Source organism: Pavona decussata, unplaced genomic scaffold, assembly GCF_977016875.1.
Source record: "Pavona decussata unplaced genomic scaffold, jaPavDecu1.1 SCAFFOLD_64, whole genome shotgun sequence".
NCBI lineage: Eukaryota > Metazoa > Cnidaria > Anthozoa > Scleractinia > Agariciidae > Pavona > Pavona decussata.
In genome coordinates, this window is record NW_028145484.1 from 379,217 (window position 1) to 401,014 (window position 21,798).

Consider the following 21,798-nt stretch of genomic DNA (forward strand, 5'->3'; position numbering starts at 1 on the left):
CGATCTCTCCCTGCGTCGGAAACAGGGAGGGCTTCAGTTTTCACTTGTGACCAAACGCGGAACAACAGAAGACAACTTCAATCTTCCAAAATGGCAAATCGACTAAACCCGCTTGATATGGACCTACAGACTTGTTACAAGTACGATTTGGACTGGTCCCTGTTACCAGAAAAGCTCCGCGAGGTATGTTCTGAACTTTAATTTTTTTTTTTTGGACGTTGGAAAGCTGTGTTGTTGAAGCAATATCTTTAGTTGTTTCTGAGGTAAACAGTAAATCGGTGATAGCGGGCATTATGTTATAACTTTAGCTTGGCTTGTGCTTGGTTGTCATTGCCTGGCTTTTGAATTTTTGTAACATGACATGGGTGTTATTTCGACAGATATGTAAGCTCTTTGGAAAAGCCATGAAGCAGCGGGAAACGACTGTCCTACTTGGTTTTCTCATGCTGATATCCTTTTCCTTGGGACACGCCAGTCTTTCTTTGAATGACTTCTGGACTGAGCCAATCATCACGTGGATGGCCATTGTGCTCCCCACAGGTATGGCTTCTTCAACTACTTTGTCGCGGGCCTTTAATTATTTTAACATTCCAACCGATCATGCTAAACTGAATAAGCCTCTCGCGAAGTATCAAACAGCCGAGGAATGTATACGGACCGAAAAGTGCCTTTACGATCTGTACAGACCGTACGGATCGTCAAACTTTACAATCCCCTCTCTCAGATAAGAAGCGAAAATATTCTAAGTGTCCTTAATGAGATGCAATTTACGGACCGTATACGGACCGAAAAGGGCCTTTACGATCTGAACAGACCGTACGGATCGTCAAACTTTACAAGCCCCTCTCTAAGATAAGAAGCGAAAATATTCTAAGTGTCCTTAATGAGATGCAATTTACGGACCGTATACGGACCGAAAAGTGCCTTTACGATCTGTACAGACCGTACGGATCGACAAACTTTACAAGCCCCTCTCTGAGATAAGACGTGGAAATATTCTAAGTGTCCTTAATGAGATGCAATTTACGGACCGTATACGGACCGAAAAGTGCCTTTACGATCTGTACAGACCGTACGGATCGTCAAACTTTACAAGCCCCTCTCTCAGATAAGAAGCGAAAATATTCTAATTGTCCTTAATGAGATGCAATTTACGGACCGTATACGGATCGAAAAGGGCCTTTACGATCTGTACAGACCGTACGGATCGTCAAACTTTACAAGCCCCTCTCTGAGATAAGACGTGGAAATATTTTAAGTGTCCTTAATGAGATGCAATTTACGGACCGTATACGGACCAAAAAGCGCCTTTACGATCTGTACAGACCGTACGGATCGTCAAACATTACAAGCCCCTCTCTCAGAAAAGAAGCGAAAATATTCTAATTGTCCTTAATGAGACGCAATTTACGGACCATATACGGACCGAAAAGGGCCTTTACGATCTGTACAGACCGTACGGATCGTCAAACTTTACAAGCCCCTCTCTCAGATAAGAAGCGAAAATATTCTAAGTGTCCTTAATAAGATGCAATTTACGGACCGTATACGGACCGAAAAGTGCCTTTACGATCCGTACAGACCGTACGGATCGACAAACTTTACAAGCCCCTCTCTCAGATAAGAAGCGAAAATATTCTAAGTGTCCTTAATGAGATGCAATTTACGGACCGTATACGGACCGAAAAGTGCCTTTACGATCTGTACAGACCGTACGGATCGTCAAACTTTACAAGCCCCTCTCTCAGATAAGAAGCGAAAATATTCTAAGTGTCTTTAATGAGATGCAATTTACGGACCGTATACGGACCGAAAAGTGCCTTTACGATCTGTACAGACCGTACGGATCGTCAAACTTTACAAGCCCCTCTCTAAGATAAGAAGCGAAAATATTCTAAGTGTCCTTAATGAGATGCAATTTACGGACCGTATACGGACCGAAAAGTGCCTTTACGATCTGTACAGACCGTACGGATCGACAAACTTTACAAGCCCCTCTCTGAGATAAGACGTGGAAATATTCTAAGTGTCCTTAATGAGATGCAATTTACGGACCGTATACGGACCGAAAAGTGCCTTTACGATCTGTACAGACCGTACGGATCGTCAAACTTTACAAGCCCCTCTCTCAGATAAGAAGCGAAAATATTCTAATTGTCCTTAATGAGATGCAATTTACGGACCGTATACGGATCGAAAAGGGCCTTTACGATCTGTACAGACCGTACGGATCGTCAAACTTTACAAGCCCCTCTCTCAGATAAGAAGCGAAAATATTCTAAGTGTCCTTAATGAGATGCAATTTACGGACCGTATACGGACCGAAAAGTGCCTTTACGATCCGTACAGACCGTACGGATCGTCAAACTTTACAAGCCCCTCTCTCAGATAAGAAGCGAAAATATTCTAAGTGTCCTTAATGAGATGCAATTTACGGACCGTATACGGACCGAAAAGTGCCTTTACGATCTGTACAGACCGTACGGATCGTCAAACTTTACAAGCCCCTCTCTGAGATAAGACGTGGAAATATTTTAAGTGTCCTTAATGAGATGCAATTTACGGACCGTACACGGACCAAAAAGCGCCTTTACGATCTGTACAGACCGTACGGATCGTCAAACATTACAAGCCCCTCTCTCAGAAAAGAAGCGAAAATATTCTAATTGTCCTTAATGAGACGCAATTTACGGACCATATACGGACCGAAAAGGGCCTTTACGATCTGTACAGACCGTACGGATCGTCAAACTTTACAAGCCCCTCTCTCAGATAAGAAGCGAAAATATTCTATTTGTCCTTAATGAGATGCAATTTACGGACCGTATACGGACCGAAAAGTGCCTTTACGATCTGTACAGACCGTACGGATCGTCAAACTTTACAAGCCCCTCTCTCAGATAAGAAGCGAAAATATTCTAAGTGTCCTTAATGAGATGCAATTTACGGACCGTATACGGACCGAAAAGTGCCTTTACGATCCGTACAGACCGTACGGATCGTCAAACTTTACAAGCCCCTCTCTCAGATAAGAAGCGAAAATATTCTAAGTGTCCTTAATGAGATGCAATTTACGGACCGTATACGGGCCGAAAAGTGCCTTTACGATCTGTACAGACCGTACGGATCGTCAAACTTTACAAGCCCCTCTCTGAGATAAGACGTGGAAATATTTTAAGTGTCCTTAATGAGATGCAATTTACGGACCGTATACGGACCAAAACGCGCCTTTACGATCTGTACAGACCGTACGGATCGTCAAACATTACAAGCCCCTCTCTCAGATAAGAAGCGAAAATATTCTAATTGTCCTTAATGAGATGCAATTTACGGACCATATACGGACCGAAAAGGGCCTTTACGATCTGTACAGACCGTACGGATCGTCAAACTTTACAAGCCCCTCTCTCAGATAAGAAGCGAAAATATTCTAAGTGTCCTTAATAAGATGCAATTTACGGACCGTATACGGACCGAAAAGTGCCTTTACGATCTGTACAGACCGTACGGATCGTCAAACTTTACAAGCCCCTCTCTCAGATAAGACGTGGAAATATTCTAACTGTCCTTAATGAGATGCAATTTACGGACCGTATACGGACCGAAAAGCGCCTTTACGATCTGTACAGACCGTACGGATCGTCAAACTTTACAAGCCCCTCACTCACATAAGACGTGGAAATATTCTAAGTGTCCTTAATGAGATGCAATTTACGGACCGAAAAGTGTCTTTACGGTCTGTACAAACCGTACGGATCGTAAGGCCGTTTTTTCAGACCGTATCAGTTTGTCTATATTGGACAACCCTCTCTAACATGGCGGATCAGCAAGAAGATTTCGTGTAAGTATATGAAAACGTAGCAGTATGTGATGAGTCATTTTTCAGTGGACGGGTTTTCTAAAGTTTAGACCCTATTTCTACCTTTTAGACTGTTTAATTCGGTTTGTAGGCCTATCTTGTTGTGGTTTTCGCGGGGATTGCGCGAGTACAAAACTTCAAATTTTGTCTGTCCTGTCACGGAATGCACAGGGTATATTGCGAAGCATAAGTCTTTGTATGGAGAAATTGAACTGCCAAAAAATTAAATTTGTGAGATCAACTAGTAAAACTGTTAAATAACACTACATTTCATTAACTTCAACTCGTATTTATTGCTAAAATCAACAACTAAGCTTGACTTGTTGGACCCTTGTTGGAGTCTGTAACGTACGTAAGCCTGAGTTAAGCTTTAGTCTCATACAAGCTTAAAGCTTTATAAGTTTCTCATTAACTTTCTCAAAAAACATTATCTTTACAAACAGTTTTCATAGCTGGGGGCGTGTGCAATGTAAAAATCAGCTGCCTTTTCACCCTGGTTGTCTTTGGGTTGAGACCTGTTATAAATTAATAGGTATTGTTTATCTGTCAACAATTAGTATTTTACAATCGACTGCTTAGAGCAAGGTTCAATTTGCTTGGAATACTAGAGAGAAGTTTCTGAGTTCTTAGATATCTAAGGGCATATTAAATTGTTGTACACTTGCCTTTACTAGAGTGGAATTTAGACACTTATTTGCTCTTTCTGCACCTGAATTTAAGCTGTTTGGACACTATGTCACTCGATATATATTTTTCCTGCTCTGTAGGTTTTGTACTTCTTGTTGTGCAAAACAAAGAAGTGGTGTAAAGTTCTGCTGGAAATGTGGTTTGCCATCTCAGTGTCCTTTGCCTTGTCAAGAAGCAGGCCCTAATAGTCCCAAAACGTCGTTTGGAAAGCCTGTACTACTTCAAGAAAAGCCAAAAACGAAGTCATTTGAGGATTACATGGCTTGTAAGAAGAAACAGCAGCAATCCGGTTCAAAATTTCGCCCAAAAAAGAAAGTTAAGGTTAATCCTGATGAACTTGTGACAATAAACATTGGACAAATGAGAAATTGTGGAAATGACTTGAAACCAATTTGGGGGAAGCGTTTGCCTATTCAAGTGACGAAGTCTGCTGGTTATGCAAGGATACTAAGTAAAGGAATGGAAAAGTGGGCTGCATTTGACAGGAAGTTTGATCCTGAGGAAGACTATATGTTGTTGTTTGAAGATGGTAGCCATGCTGTCTATTTACCAGGACAAGAAGAAGATTTTGAACTTGAAAAATACAAGACTGAACTTGGTAAAGATTATAAGAGGATAACAATGTACCTATGCACAACAGCTGACTTTGAAATGTCTGAAGACAACGACCCCACCAACTCAGAACTGAGCTTTTCCAAGCCGATCAATGTGCCAGAAATTTCTTCAGCAAATGACTTTAAGTCAGCATCAGTCTTTACTCCTTCAAGAAGCTCTGTTGACAAGAATGGCACTCCACCCTTAAGCTGCGATTCACCAAGTACTAGTGGTCAAGAATCGGATCATTCATGTTCAAACATTCAATCGGCAGAACAGCAGATTTTAGAAGATTCCCAGTTAGCAGAGATGCTCCAACAATGGGAAAACACCAGTGAGCGTTTACAGGAAATCACTAACTGTTCTACCACTGTTGTGACAGATCCAAGCCAAATTGTAAAAATCTTGTCAGAAAAAGTTGATCGCATGCAAGAATTTTTTCTTGTTTCACGACGCTGTGCACCCTTTTCAAGAACAATTGCATTGTGGCAAAGGCAGGCCAGAAAATCTCCACCCACAAGTGTATTGAAAGTGCATTTCAATGGTGAGGCTGGTATTGATACAGGTGCTATGTCACAAGAATTCTTAGCAGAAGTTATTTCTGACATGGGAAGGGAGATGTTCCTAGATGGAAGTCCCACAGACTCTACATATTATGTTCAAAATGGCACCTTCCGCACCTGTGGTGAGATTGTAGCAGTTTCGTTGGCCCAAGGAGGACCTCCTCCTCCATGTTTCCTTGAACAGTGTGTGTATGAATCAATGTCAAAAAGCAGTGACATGATAAGCATTGAAGAATCAGATCTGACAACAAAAGAACAGCAACTTCTGAACGATGTCAGTGAAAATTGCAATAACTTCACTGAGATGATTTTTGAACATGGATACACTGGAGTAGTGGATGATGATCACATCGATGAAATTCTAAGATCTCTGAAAGTGAGCCTAGTAAATCGCCGTCCCTTGTACATGAGAGAATTCCTTAAAGGAATGGCTACCTATGGATTGGCAGAGTTGATACTTAAGTACCCATCCGTGTGCCAGCCACTGTTTGTCAGTGGAAATTTTAAGGAGCATTTGACACCTGATGCCAATTACCTGTTCTCCCTAATGGACCCTCAGTACTCACCATCAGGTTCTACGAGAAGACGAATTGAAGAAGATGTAATGGATCACTTCCAAGACTGCCTAAATGTGTTTGAAGATGGGAGCATCATAGGTCACTCAGCAGCAGTTGCCTGGAATTATAAAGATGCCAACCTTGACTGTCAAACTCCAGATGGAGCAGAAACATTTGAAAATCCAGATTTAACAGTGGCAGGAGTCATGGGATGGTTAACTGGACAGAAACACAAACCAATTGATAACCAAATGTTTAAGGTGACTGTGTACTTTAACCATGACTGCCTTAAGTACAACCCTAAGCACAGAATATGTTTTCCAACTGTAGGCGCATGTGGCAAAGAGATTACTATTCCTGTAGCGCACATGAGCTCTTCAGATGAGTTCAAAGAGCTCTTCGTCCTTGCATTTTGTAAAGGCCAGGCTTTTGCCAAACCTTAACTGTTGATAGTGTCACTGGGATCATACTAGTAGGAATAGATCATTTTCTTATGAACAGTTAATAATACTGAGCTCCAAAAGGAATGACCATTCCTGAATGACCTTTCGTGTCATTCGGTATAGTTCTGATGCCATGATGTTTGTGTTCGTGTCTATTGACACTTGTCAGCTCAAACCTAGAAATGCAAAAATATTGAATTGAAACTTATTGTGGATACATTTGAAAGCAGATCAGTGTTTTGGATGGAAAAAGGATTTCAGGTCTCAAGATTTAGTTTTGTACACTCCATATAACGAGTTACTTTTGTTGTACGTTGTAAGCCTGTTGTGTTTCATCCATAGATTAATGACTACTGAGTTATATTTGTTTTGTTTTTTTTTTATGTGGAAAAAGTGATAAGGGGCATTTGTTGCTATAATACTATTACCGTTAGGTTGCTGTTCTTTTGTACATGTAGTCCCTTTGCAGCTGGTTGGTCACACTTGACCTACTGCACACCAATGTTATGGGCAACAACAAAGTTTGATCAGAAATAGAAGAATGAAGTGAGCAAGTAAAAAAGGCTGGATATTTTGATTACGAAATACTTTATGGACAACAATACTTGCCCTCCACAAACCTTTTATCTATACAAATTGTAATGTTTCAGTTATTAAATATGCAACCTCAATGAACTTTAAATTGCCAATCCTACTAACTTCATCGTGCCCTTGCTAATTCTGGGACTTCTTTAGTGCTAGACCATCACAAGAACAAAGTAACTGACCCCCAATCTCCAAAATATTAATTTCAATGTTGTGTTTCAAAAGGGGTAAGAGACACTTGTTTTGTGGTATGCATCAATGTAGCAAAGTCAAGATGATTGTAAATGTGACTGTTCAAGTTCTATTATAATTTTTCAACATCTTCAGTTCTGCTTAGAGAAAAATTATTAAAATTATTATTATTATTATCATTATTATTAAATTATTAAAATTATTAAAGTTGGTAAACAAGTAACAGTGTCAGAGTATTCTTTATTGCCAATTGTTACACAAACCAGGCTTCCAGGTGCAAAAGTGTGGCTTTGTGTAAGCTACATTGTAGACAGTCAAATAAAGTACAACTCAAGTTTTTGAATTTTTATGAAAAGCAATGTTACACAACAATGATCATGAGTAATTTAGCAATCATAGAACTTATCAGTATTCTTGATAACTGATCATGCACCTGATAATGATACTGACACAAGTTTGTGGTCCAGTTCCAAGGCTTCTCTCCAGTGTGTAGGCTTGTTAAGGTCAAGAGAATCCATGGCATTTTCGAAGTATTCAAAGTGTTCATTAGCTTCTTCCTTCTCGATTAGGTGGTTTTCGACATAACTAATTTTATCGTCAGGCACAGAGAGTAGCAAATCGGGCTTCCCACCTCTTCCTTCCGGCAAATAATACAGCACATCTGGAACTCCAGGAGTAGTGTCATTTCCAGATTTCCTTATTCGATGTGTATTCCAATGTTCTTTTACGGCGTCTAAGTCTTCCTGCAACAGTTCTGCAAAGCAGAACCAAAGACAATCCTTCTGCAAAGAATCACCTGTGTTAAGATCCCCTGCTTCAACGAGATCCTTAAATAGATTTATCCACCAACTTGATCTGTTTCTTCGGTACTGTGACCAATAGCCCTCGATCCTTTGGTTTCTTGGAGAGGCAACGTATTTGTGGGCATTTTCATCGTCACGAAAAAAAGCTTGCATGGAAGCCATGATCTTGTTCTCCGTACCCAAATCAGTGACTAGTTCACATGGCCACCCACCACAAGTCTTAACTGCATCCAAAAAGTAAGATCCAATGTTGTCGGGATAGTTATTTGATCGAGTAACTACCAGCCATAACAATTTTCTACTCCAGCCGTCAATACAACCATGAACCGGAAAACCATAGGGTTTAAGTTTGTCATATCCATCGGCGTGCCAGACGGCATTTGGACCTGGGTTATGATACTGACGTCTTTTCAATTTATGTCTTTTTCTCATTTGGCAGCCGTCTGGATCCAATTCCCGAAGTAAGAGCTCAACCACTTGTCTTGGAACTTGATATCCCTTTAACTGGAGGCTATGCCATACATGCCTGTAACCCGCAATACAATCAGGACCATCTAACATACCTTCAATTTCGAGAATTATGGTCTCAACATCATATTCGGGGTTTCTCCTGGACAGTCCATACATCCGTAGTCGTCTGTGTAAAGTCCGTTCACTTATTTCAATGTTGTTGTGGGTTGCCAGTAAGTCTAAGATGTCTTTGTATTGATAACCACGATAAAAATAGTATTTTATGAGAACCTCTTCCGTATTATCTTCAACCCCGTTTTCGTTGTCACCATAAGCCGTCGCCATCTTGATTCTGTTTATAAACAGATCCCGTCCCAGTCCCTTTATGAAGTTTTGCCGTGGAAAAGTAAGTTTTGCCGTGGAAAAGTAAGTTTTGCCGTGGAAAAGAAAGTTTTGCCGTGGCAGGTATGGGCCACCGTACTTGAGAGCAATCCAACTCAAGATGGCGTCGTTCTGTTTAGTTCGTATTTCTTTTCAAATTTTCCTTCTGTTAAATTTGCCACAGAGGGGTTCTGATTTTTTTGGGACCTCTTTAGTCAACTGCATATATTTAACCGTGGAGAAATCCAAGGTGGAATCCAAGAGCGGCTTAATCGGCACATTGCTTGCGCCGTGTCGTGCTGTACATGACAACGAGTGGTAGGAGTAATGGAGGTGGTGAAGCATCTTGCTGATTGAATGGCCCAAAAAGATTATTGGCGATTGTGATAGAGGGAAGGTAAGAGTGTTTGGTTTTAGCATCCAATTGTTGCTGAAGATTTATTTGTGTGTTCTGCGTGAGTTCGAAAATGGCTAATTTCTTGCTCATTCGCAGATGCGAAATATAGGTATTCCAAAACTAAATGTTGTAGAGTGACTTTTGCTTATTTCGCATATCTCTGGCCTTTTACAAGAAGTCCTATGACCATTTATATCAGGTACAAAACACGAACTCTCTTCGCTAAATTTTACAGTTTTTGCTGGCTGTCAAATTTGGGTCAAATTTACCAGAAAAACTAGGATCTGAGGGGGTGATGGAGAGTGGATCTCATTTCTCCTATACCAAAACACTTGAAGAGTAAACTTTAGTAAATTTATCCATAAGTCCACCTAACCTGGTGAGGGTAAAAGGCGGAATGAGTTTGCGGAATGGCATGTGGCATGTTGTGCGGAATCGCATAATTATGCGAAATACGATTTACGTGGGAAATATATTAACCGAAGAGCGCGTCATGTTTTCGCGCCAATTTTATAAGAGCAGCAGCTTTTTTGATGCTGCGTACTCTTGCTAAATATTAACAACAATTCGAGGATTTGATCGTCTGATTGTTGATTTGGAAGAAGTGAGGGTAAAGAAAGCGATGAAAACTGTTTATAGTTTTTGTATTCAAGGAAATATGAGTAAATAAGTAAATTAAATTTCATGTTCACTTTAGACCCGCCACTTTACTCCATGCGACTTCGGTTGACAAAAATAACGTGGCAGCGTGAAGTCTTCTCAGGACAAAGATTGATCCTTTACCGAGGGCAAATAATTAACATTTTTTTCTTTTTTTTTTAAACCTCGGTAAAAGATCAATTCTCATACCCTGTATGCTCGATGATTCATTTATCATGAGCGGGAAAGTGAACAACAATTTGACCAAAATGCATTTGTGATAAGAATAGTTTCACAACCTTTCACACAACCAGTGTCGATAATTAGACACCATACTTGTTATCTATTTTTTTGCTCTAGGGCTTTTTCGCTTTTAAATCTCATATTAGGTTGGAACGTCTGGCACTGGAAGACCTTAATTAAAGACGGATATGTTTAGTTCGATAACGCGTAACTGAACTATAGCTACCTGAATCGCCGTATTAAATAGCTAGGTAGCTAGCTCGGCAGCTCAACAGTGACTTGCGCACTCGTTGCTCGACGAAAATGTAAGGTGAGAAAAAGTAGAACACATTTTTCCCATAAGTTGTACAAATTGTAACCATCAAAGAGTCTGATAAAATGACCGATTTTAAATTTAAAATTTCTCACATAATAGTTTTGGTCTTGAACTGATGTTATTTCTCCAGTCTCGCTGCCACGTTCTTTTTGTCAACTAGAAATTTAATGCGAAAATTCATCGATTTCTTCACTCTCACTTTCTAACCAGCGATCAGAGATGTTCTATCCCAGGCGTATATTTTCTAACCCTCGATCTGTTGTTTGGTGGTTTAATAGTCCGCGACAACGAAAAACTGCTGCTCTTATAAAATTGACGCGGAAACAGGATGTGCTCTTCAGTTAATTTATTCCCCGCGTAAATCGTATTTCGCATAATTATGCCATTCCGCACGCCATGCCACATACCATTCCGCAAACTCTTTCCGCCTTTTACCCCCACCGCACCTAACCTATCTATGATGTTAGTATGGAATAATTTGGCCGACCCCCATCTTTCAGCTTTTTCAGATTTTGCCTGGTTTTCTCAGACATTGACTCTTAAGTACATATGAGTGGGATTAAGGCCATAAAGTTGATAAGAAAGAGAAAAAAGCATTTAGCTTCCTGCACCTGCGCTGAAATATGAACCCCTCCCTTTAAGTTCGTGAGTTTCGCGAAGGCTGATATTGTATTCCTACTGATCTCTTCTCCAATATTTTAAACTGTTTCACCCTTCGTTACCCAAGGTTACTACGCAACTGTCATTTATACAGTAGGTGTTTTAATTTGTATTTTGAAATACAGCTCCTCTCAGCCAATCACAATTCAGAAAATTTTTCGGCCAGGTGGAGGAGACATGACATTGCATCTAGATAGTTTAGCAGCACGGAATTATTTCAGAATTGACTAATTTGCTGTACGTTCAGTTGCTGCAGAGCACAGCAGGAGGCAACTTACCCAAAGGTAAGTGTAAAGTACAAACATTTCGAGTCGTTTGAGAAGGGCTGCAGGTCTTCACTACAGGCTGGCTTTGATTTGCCGCTGCAGGACGTACGACATACCGTAATCGTAGGTAATAATAAGTCACTGTCAGTTCCAGTGAAGCCCCTTGTTGGCGGCTGTATCTCTGCGGCATACCAGCGATAAATTGGAAATGATCTCTACCATTTTGGAATTTAATGAATTCGGGCATATATTTTACCACTTTGGTCATTTCATAGCCGGTGTGCCGGGGCCTGCGAAGTTGAACTCGATTCACCCGACTGCTTAAGCGGCGGCAAAAGAGGCAGAACCAGAAGTGTCAGAAGGGCTATTTCTCTGTATTGTTGAAAAGGACTCCAATCTTTTAGAAAGCGAAATGTATTTTGAGTTTAATGTTTAAAGAAATTAATAATCTTGTCATGTGAATTTACACGTGGAATTCAGAATATTTATTCAGCCGTGCTCGTAAGCCACGTGTTTTGGAATGTTAGTTCGAGTACAACTCGTTAGCGACAGTGAAACGAAACGGTTCCGAACGTTAAAAATGTTGCGTTGTGAACCAAAGCTGTTTTAAATACTGGGTTTTAGATTTTCCCGCTCTAATTTACATTCGGTAAACATGGTTTTCATCCTGGAAGTATAATAATAATAGCACAGTTCTAGGGCAATACCTGTAACCAACTCACAGTTTACCAGATTTCCTATCTCCAGTTTACTTTAAAGCTACTGAGAAAACGACTTGTTTAGCTATTTGCTCTGCTGTAAAACTAATTAAGGCTCACCGAACTCAACTGAATATTCTCTGAGCGTGTAAAGGAAGGTTTGTACGTTGTACAACTTTAAATTGACAGCCGCTACGCGTGTGCCCTTGTAACGGGAAAAACTTTATGCCTGAGTCATTAGATTTCCATCGTTATACCGGGAACATCGTTGAACCGAATATTGTTAAATCGCGATTCTGCTCCATACCGTGAATTTATTGTAACTTTTGCCGGGACACAGAATGTTAAATCGTTAAATCGGAAATATCGGTAGATCGACGATCGTAAAATCGGGGTTCCACTGTATAAAGAAGTAAAGGAAAAAAAAATAGGTGCTCCGATATTTGCATACGTTATTTGTAGGGTTGTTGGCCCTTTTGCATAACTTGGCCACATACAAGACATACAGCGAAATAAAGACAAGTTTAAACAAATAGTTACATTAATTACAAAAAACATAAAAAGTATACTCCAGTAAAGACACTTGATATTCTGTTCACGGTTGCGGTCTGTATCTTCTACCATTTATGTACAGTTTGTCGTAAACCAGTTTTGTGTCATGACCCTACTTCTTTGTTTCTTTCAATGCTTTGATTAAACCCTTCCGTATTTCAACGATCTCTCTCCGAAAATCCTGTGAAATGCCATAATTTGAGCCTGCTAGTGTAAGGGCATTCGGTAGTATGCGCTCTTTATCTTTATCAGAAAGCTAAACTTTGCGATAATTGGACGTGGTTTTCTGTCCTCCCTAACCTTGCCGAGGCGATGTGCCCGTTCAATCAGTATTTCATTGATCTTCTTCCAGCTTAAGGTTTCTTTCCAGAAAGGTGTATAGCAGAGTTTCTGTCGTAGCACTGGATTCTTATCGCTTCTTCGGGGATACTATACAAAATAAGATTATTCTGTCTACTATGGCTTTCGTACTTTATAGCACGTTCCTTTTCCACATTAACAGCTTGTGCTAATTCATTCACAATTTCGGCCGGGTGAGCGTTGATAGCGTCTTCTGTTGAGCATCGACTCTTAGTCAAGGTCACTATGGACTTATGAGTGAACTCTAAGCTTTCTCTCAGATTGAAGTTTTCTTTCTCCAATATGCGCTGTTTTTCCTTGAGCTCTTCGATTTCCTTTATTCCAGCTAGAGCAATATCGAGTTTACGGTTGAGTTCTGTTAGCGTCTCTGTCATGGTCGGATTCGTTTCGCCTGACGTCGAAAGTTCGTCATCTGTCTGAAAGCCTCGCGTTTTCCTTTCCGTTTTCCTTTTCCTTTTCCTTTTAAGACTATCTTGACCTATTTCCGCGGCGTTCCCCTCATTATCTGACGTTGTGTCCTGAAACTAAAGAAGCCCTCTTTCTACGCCATTCTATGGATAAGTCACAGAGCTCAGAAAACAGCGTCCGTTCCCGTCAAAAGCTCGGCCCGAGTTTTTTTGTTTAGCAGGGGCGGGACCAAATGATAAGAGGTTTTAAAACGGCCTAAAAGATCTCAAGACGATCTTTCTTTCAAAGGAAACCCCACGAAAAAAAATATTATTTTTTTTCTCAGAGTTATAACGGGAAGAAGAGTTTTTGCATATTAATTACTTAATTGGGCGTTGACAAGTCCTGTCATGCGGAATTACCAAGGGAAAAAATACATACCAATAGCACGTGTGCCCACAGGCAGTCCACGCTCGCGTCACCAGAGAGCGTGTAATAATTAATTACTAGCGAAACTTTGAGTGCAAGCGGTATTGGGTTACAGGCAGCCGTTGAGAATTTAAACCCGTTAAAAGACTTTGTATGGGAAATAAAATACTGTCGATTTCGGATTATGAAGCTTAAAAAACGCTAAATTTAACTTTCATTCAATAAAATGAATAAAACTGAATCACCTCTGGTGTATTCTTGTGCGTTTTGGGGCTTATTTTACCGTTTCAGGCATTCTTTGAAATCACTGTCATTCCCTTCATAAGATATCGTCGTGGTAGGGTTTGCAATCGACTTTTTTGGTTCTGGCACAGGCCGACCACCCTTTGTTTGTGTGGTGTAATGACTGTTTGCAACTTGAGACTTTATATTCTCGCGACACGATCGGTTAAAATTTTTACTGAGTAGCGATATTTAAAGTCGCCTTTTCACCTTTATGTTGAAATAAAGTTTCAAGGAAATGTTGATTGAGTCACGCGTGGTGTTTTTTTTGCCATTCCGAGCCGTAGAAACCCTTCTTTGGCGCGTTTACTGTTTTACAGTGTTGCCGGCCGAAGGCCGGTACTAGAGAAAGGGAGTAAAGGCAGGCAATCAACGCGTCACAATCGTTGCCCGGCAGGGTAAGCGTTGAAGCGTTGATTGGCTGATTTAAAATAGACTGCATGCTTAGAATTCCTTTGGTCCCTGACTTTGCTACAACCTCGTTCCCAGGGTCTCTCCTCTCTCTTAGTTCTCTTGTTAAAAAGTTATGCCTTGTTTTGTAGGCAGTCCTACTTTTTTTCTCTTTCTTAACTTTAACCCCTTGAAAAAAATAACAAACGCACGTGTCAAAAATCTGAGGCAAGGTTTTGGTGGTCCGTGACGTGTGAAGAAACGAATGCTATCGTTTTGCCCTGTTCAATTTTAGCGGGCGTGGAACTTCATTTATGAAGACATGCAGTTCTGTAAAAAGATCCGCGTTTTCGAAACACATTCAATTCTAAGCATTTAAAAATATTTAGTCAGTCCTTAATTATTAAGCTTTCAAAAAAATGTACGGCTTATGGGGATTTTTTTAAAAACAGCAAGCGCTTGAGCGGATCGTGCTCGTGTGGTGAAATGGGATATACTGATACCTTAAGTTGCCTCTTGTAAAATATCTTTTAATTGACTATGAGTCTAGAGCCGAAATATTGTAAGTTTCAACTATCTTGTAATAAACCAAAACTTAATTGGGTTCTACAATGATATCAATTCTCGGCCTTGCATTCTTCGTTTTGTATCCATTTTACTTCATTCCATTGCATCGATTAATTTTGCATGGATTTAATTTTTATTTGTTTTGCAGCTTCGTCTGATTGCCGATAACTTTTCGTGGCCGGCTGATCGTGAGGACTGAAGGAGAGGATTACATATCACACAAATGTCACGACAACGACTTCCAATTTTGCTCCCGAAAAGAAAACCGCTCTTAATTGGGTTCCTCGTTATCCTTGTGTTCATGTCTTGCGAACTTATCGCGAATTTTTATTTAATAGAACCGTGTAGCTCTTCCACTTCGCTATTTCAATGCATAGCTACCAAACCGGTCACAGTTAATCCCGCGGATCCTACCAAACCGGTCACAGTTGATCCCGCGGATCCTACCAAACCGGTCACAGTTAATCCCGCGGATCCTACCAAACTGGTCACAGTTGATCCCGCGGATCCTACCAAACCGGTCACAGTTAATCCCGCGGATCCTACCAAACCGGTCACAGTTAATCCCGCGGATCCTACCAAATCGGTCACAGTTAATCCCGCGGATCCTCGATTAGACAACTTTAGACGAAGTTGGCTTCGTCAGCGGCGGGCACGCGTCGATTGGCAAAGTTTGGTGGAATACTGCAAAGATGACATGGCTTGGCATCCAGTCAAGTGGGACAAGATACACAGAAGCAACGCCAGCACCAGTGAAATTGTGCTTTGGGACATCAGACCAGCGGGAGAGTTTAGCAGGATTTTCATCCAATCAAAAACGTCAGACAATAAAACAAAGACGATTGGTGGAGATACGTGGAGGGTTTCCATACGTGGACCATCTAAAGTTGGAGCCACCATGTTTGATCACCATAACGGAACTTACGAAGCTCTATTTCTCCTCACGGAGCCTGGAAGCTATGAGTTGATGGTCTACCTTGATTATAGCCTTTGCGATGGTTTCAGAAACCCTCCAAAGGATTGGTTTATTAGAGGCAATTCCGAGGGGAGAAATCAGAATCTCTCAATGTTAGGTCGACCCATTGACCACCTTCTGTTCCAGTCCTTCAACAACTGGATTAACATAACAATACCCGAGGCACAATTAAAGGCGTCTTTAGTAGGTATGTATACGGATTTACATTTTTTCCTATTGAAAAACTTCTTTCAGGAAAGCGCGCGAAGCGCACATCATTTACAAATCCAAAACCCTTGAGCCTCTGGGCATTAAGGGTGGATTACACCTAAATTTGAATGAAATTTGAAGAGGTTTTAACAAGAGAAAGAACAAAGAAAATGACTTTTGGAACACTAACAGACAGTTGATACCCACGCAAAAGCACCCCAGGTTGCTAGTGGGCTAACTTGGTATCTGTCTATTAATTACTAACTAGAAATTCTAATTTTAAACTTCACTTAATCTTCAATATTTCTTACTTCTCTTAATTTTACCAAACCTTCTAGAAAAACTACTCCTCCCAAATATACCCAAAATATCACCCAAAAATTTCCAAAATACTCCACAACACAGATTTCGGGATGATGATAAGTATGATAGAGTTTTTGGATTGCTTGAAACGTGAACGAGATGTTCCATTAAAGCCATGTCAAGTGGCGGAAAAATGGCGTTTATGTGTAATCCCCCCTTAACAAACGTGACGGACTACAATCTGTTACTATATGCAGTACACAATTTTTGTTTTTCTTTTTGCTTATCTAGGCACATCATACCACGTCATGTCATATGTACCTCTGCTTACTAGTTTTACTCAAGCGTTTTCATGTTGTTTGATCTGAATCCTTGTAGTAGCCTTTTTGAATTTCATTTCTATTCTTATCGTTTTCGACTGATCACAATCCTACGTTGAACAAGATTGATCGCTCAAGGTTTGTGAAGTAGTATTTAAGAAATAAAAACCCGGCTTAATATACATTCATGATCTTTTCTATTATCTACACTTTCTTAGGGATACACTCCTTTTTTTATAAGAACCTTTTTTGTGAGAACGTTGAGGCTGAGATCCTCTTCCCCACAATGATTTTGTGGAAGACTATAGGGATCCATGCATGTTTGTGGTTTTAATGTTTTACATTTTATTTACAACTACGATTTTTTTCTGCTTCTGTTTTGCCAGACAAGCTTGAAGGCCTGGACTCCTGTCCTCGCAGCTGCAAGTATCTTATGTATCCGTTTGGTCGATGGACGAGTGAAACTGGGTGGAAACCAGACGTCAAAGGTTCGCAGTACACTGTAAATCAATATATTTTTACCGTTTATTCCACTTTTTACGTTTTTGAGGCTGAAAACTACGTTGATACTAAAACTAAATATTCTCTTACACGAAATACTCCAAGAATTACCAAAGAGAAGATATATATTGTTTATCGTCGTTATGGCAATATCGATTTTGCCAAAATATAAATCCTGAGAAACTTCACTCCATAGCCAATAACCAGCGAAGATCTCACATCGATCGGTAATGGGGACGAGTACTTGAATAGCCGGTCGAAAAAAGTGAGGTGTTGGCACTCAAAATCTGTATCAAAACACCTTAAAAACTGGATTGTTGGATCCTATAATTCAACAATTTTTATTAATGAATGGTCCCGAGACAAAAAAGTTAGTTTTTTTTTCCTCAGAATCTTAATGTTTACCCGAGAGGAATTAAGTCGACCCCACAAGCCTTTAGCTTTAAAATTAATCGAGTGAAAATAAAGGCTATCTATCTATTCGAGGGAAACAAAAATAACTGTTTCCCGAGGGAACAGTCATTAAGTGTTTTTGTTATGAAACAACAAACAAAACTAAGAAGACAATTCTTTAGAAAAACAAGTCAAAAGCTTTTAATGAATGCGCAGAGCGAATATACATACCTCTAACAAACTGAGTTCGAGATCCGTGTTGTAACTTACGGACAGAAGTTTTTCCGGTTGATATTATGACCCAAGCGCGAAGCACGCGGATTCGATAGCAAATTAGACGGCAGCCAATAAACAACTAAATAATTAAATAAGTAATTCTGCGATGGACTAACGGCAACTACGCCATTGTAGGCTATAGCTTGTGTACGGCGTTACCTTACCAGTGGCTAATTCTCGTGGACAAAGCTTATATTCATATTTTGACTTTTTTCGTGTCCTTCATAACAGAATCATACAACTGGTCGTTACCAGAGGGCTACAATAAAACAGGCACATTTTGGATGTACGGAGATTCAGTCACCAGAGAAATGTTTCTTCCGCTTACTCAACGACCTTTGTGTACCATCCTCTACCAGCAATGTCGGTTGACATTCACCTGGATGTATCCCAGGGGTCCGGGGCAAAGCGCTGATGCACCAGATGACGATCTTGATTTTCAGCAGGATAAGATCATTGGAGCCATTGTCAATATTCTCCGTCAACCGGAAATGCAAACAGAAAACAGCACGCTAGTGATTAATATTGGACATCATGCGGCAACAATTCTTAATTTTACAACTTTCCAGAAACTCATTAGAGACCTCATATACACATTAAAGGAAACCAATTTAACTGATTACGAAGGGAAAAATGGTCCGAAGTTCAAGGCTAAAATTATTTGGAAATCCGCTACTGCTGCGAAAAAGATGAAGAGAACCGCTGCTACTGCAAAGTTTGATCTTCACGAGAATCCGAATTCCTTATTTTTAACCACGCAGGTAAGAAGGTCGCAACACTTTTTCCGGGATCAAATATGGTATACATCAAAACACAATTGATCCTGGAAAAAGTGTAGCGAACACAAAACTCGAATGTGTGTCACGTGACAAAAACTCCGCGATTCGTGGAGGTTTGGCAGCGTCACCCAGGATCTTCGCCGTCGTCCGCCATTTTGAATTTTGCGAAGACTCTGGGGACGAGGTTAAAGTCGGCTTTCCTTTCAGCAAGTAATTCATGGTAAGGTACCATATAGTCACCCACGTATCCCTTACCCTAACCCTCCATATAGTCACCCTTACCTTACCATGATGTATATGTAGGCTCTTACTGATGATAATGCTAGCACTTCTTTTGGCATTGTTTGGCTAAGCGAGCATTTTCTTTTTTACATTTTATTCCAAAAAGGCACTGCTAGCATTATTTTGGATTTTCGACTGATTAAAGTGATTATTTGTATAATTTTGTGTTAAAAAACACAATCTGACTTGATTAATGACGTCCAAAGCCGCATTTTACCCTCATTTTAGTCAAAGGAGCCGAGGAGGCCTGGATAGGTTTGATAGGTCAGCGGTTGCCTTCTAGAAACCCAGTCCATCACACTCGTTCGAAGATGGCGTCATCCACGTTGTCATCGAGGAACAATGGAAGTCAGCTAGCCAAGGCAGAGATAGCTCGAGAGCGTACTCTGCCATCAATCAGTGAAAAAAATAAGACTAATGGAAAAAAAAATTGATCGTTACATTTTGTTGTTGAAAAATGTAAGTGAAAATCTGAAAAATGTAATATTTTATGTTTAAAAAATTCAGAAAAAAGTGAGCATTTTTTTGTAACCCACGAGTACTTTTTAAAAAAATTCGCATTATTTTAGCCCTTTTTTTGGCAAAAAACAAGCACTACTTTAAGCATTTAATGCTTTTTTTACGAGCACTATCGGTAAGAGCCTATGTATATGCCTCCCTTTCCGAGACTTTGCGGTGGGTTATAACTAACAACAAATCCTTGTCAGTTTAATTCTTACCAAGGCTACGTTCACATTAGGCTCGATTACCAGCCGCTGTCCGGAAAATGAGCCCACACTCACCCCGGGGGAGGAAACCTGGACCCGAGGGAGCGGCGGAAATCGAGCTCACGGTCCCTTTGTACCGCTACGTGTACGAAACTTGCAAGGACTCCTTGTTTACCGATGAATTTTGAATACAATACAAATGCAAACTTTATTGACACTCTTCAAAGAGACTCTTCAGTTCAGTGACAATTACAATTACGATAAAACTACAAAACAAAACTTAAAGTTTTGTTCCGGCCAGTTCATTAAGCAAGGTCGTAGTTTTGGCATCGACTCATATCCCAAAGTGTTTCTGCGGCTGGCGCAATGACAAAACTTTCGAAGATAGGTTGACCGTATAGCTGGCACAGTGTGCCATTCGTGCAAGTTTTGTTCCGGGGGAGGGGGGTACTCCCATACAAAAGTGATGGGGGTGATCGTCGTACCTTTTAGGGATTAAAATTCGTGGTTTGGTTCCCCTTTAGGATGCTAAAATCTAAAACGACTTCCGTCAGAGGAGTTGTGGTACCCTTTAGGATATTGAGCCGAAAACACATGAGAGGAAGTAATTGTCAGTCAGCTGTCAATTAGTTCATTGTTTTACAGTTGGTACCTCTTACGGGTAAAAAGTTTTATGGACCATGCCCACTTAATTGTGGTACCTTTTAGCGGTTCTTTTCAAAATTTCCGACGATCACTCCTGTCACTTTTACATAGGGAGTTCCCCCCGGGGGTTTGTTACGAGTCCATTTCTCCAGTACAATGTACAAAGAACCGGCCAGTGTACAAAGTAACCGTGTTTTTCTCTGTTTTTGCTATTTCAGCGAAATCTCCTTTACGCTGCCTATGCAACTACAGCCATGTGCCAAGCAGGATTTGACGTTCTAGACTTGTATCACTTGACTGACTCGAATCCTGAAGCTGCGTATGATGGTGTTCACTTCGGGAAGAGCGCCGGATTTTTTTCAGCAGTGGAGAACTTTCTGGGAAAATATAAAATTCTTAACAACAAAGAATGGAACGGTCATCAAAAGGAAAGAAGATGTTTTAGTTAAAATATTAGGGAACTTAAGCAGCGACGACAACGAAAACTTCACTTGAAAATATAACTATTTTATTTATGCTGCTTCACCATTATCTGAACTCGTTCAACTTTTACAGGAACCAAATTGCCACCTATTTTACCTTATTAGATACCACCTTTGACATAGACATGCCTTGCACCTGGTTCCTCTCCCGTGATAATCTCGTACCCCGATCTCAGTCGTCGGTTCGGGAATGTCGAAATGTGAGATCTCCCCTCCGCCTGACCGTAGGAGATCTGGGTACGAGATTACTCCCGTGACTGCCCGTGGCACCGTTCGTAATCTTCGTGTTTTTTATTAGTGTCATCATTTGTAATTTTTGCTTGATTTTTCTTAAGTTGGGGTTGCTCCTTGCATGGGTATCATATCCCGTTCGTGCTAACCCTTTTGGTCTTTCTTTTCATATTTCTTTCTCTCATATTTATAGTTGTTGTTTACTAATTAATAGGCCTTATCACAGTTTTCGACGTCATTTTGACGAGTAGGAAAACAGGCTTAAAATAACAGTGTTTGTATGGAAATCTGAGTCTGGAAATGAGGTTATTGTTTTAACACTACCCACAAATCTGTTGGGTCTTATCGTTCACGATTTATGCGTTTTAGGTGTCAACGTTTTTGCAATCGAGAGTATATAGAAGCGTACCGACT

The 21,798-nt window shown here is 40.4% G+C and overlaps 1 protein-coding gene across 1 annotated transcript; it reads left to right on the plus strand.

Moving 5' to 3' along the window:
* Positions 1-15,601: 15,601 nt before the first annotated feature.
* Positions 15,602-21,224, plus strand: LOC146478264 (uncharacterized). Its single transcript, XM_085111671.1, has 4 exons — positions 15,602-16,463; positions 17,475-17,576; positions 18,490-19,019; positions 20,890-21,224. Exons 1-4 carry the CDS (start codon positions 15,602-15,604, stop codon positions 21,118-21,120), a joined length of 1,725 nt encoding a protein of 574 aa, XP_084967797.1. The 3' UTR covers positions 21,121-21,224.
* Positions 21,225-21,798: the final 574 nt, after the last annotated feature.

What these genes read in the sequence shown, in the direction of transcription:
- LOC146478264 (XM_085111671.1), top strand. Translation starts at nt 15,602, where the DNA reads ATGTCTTGCGAACTTATCGCGAATTTTTATTTAATAGAACCGTGTAGC. An exon ending in GTGGAAACCAGACGTCAAAG is followed by an intron (nt 17,577 to 18,489) that starts GTTCGCAGTACA and finishes CCTTCATAACAG; the next exon opens with AATCATACAACTGGTCGTTA. An exon ending in CCTTATTTTTAACCACGCAG is followed by an intron (nt 19,020 to 20,889) that starts GTAAGAAGGTCG and finishes TTGCTATTTCAG; the next exon opens with CGAAATCTCCTTTACGCTGC.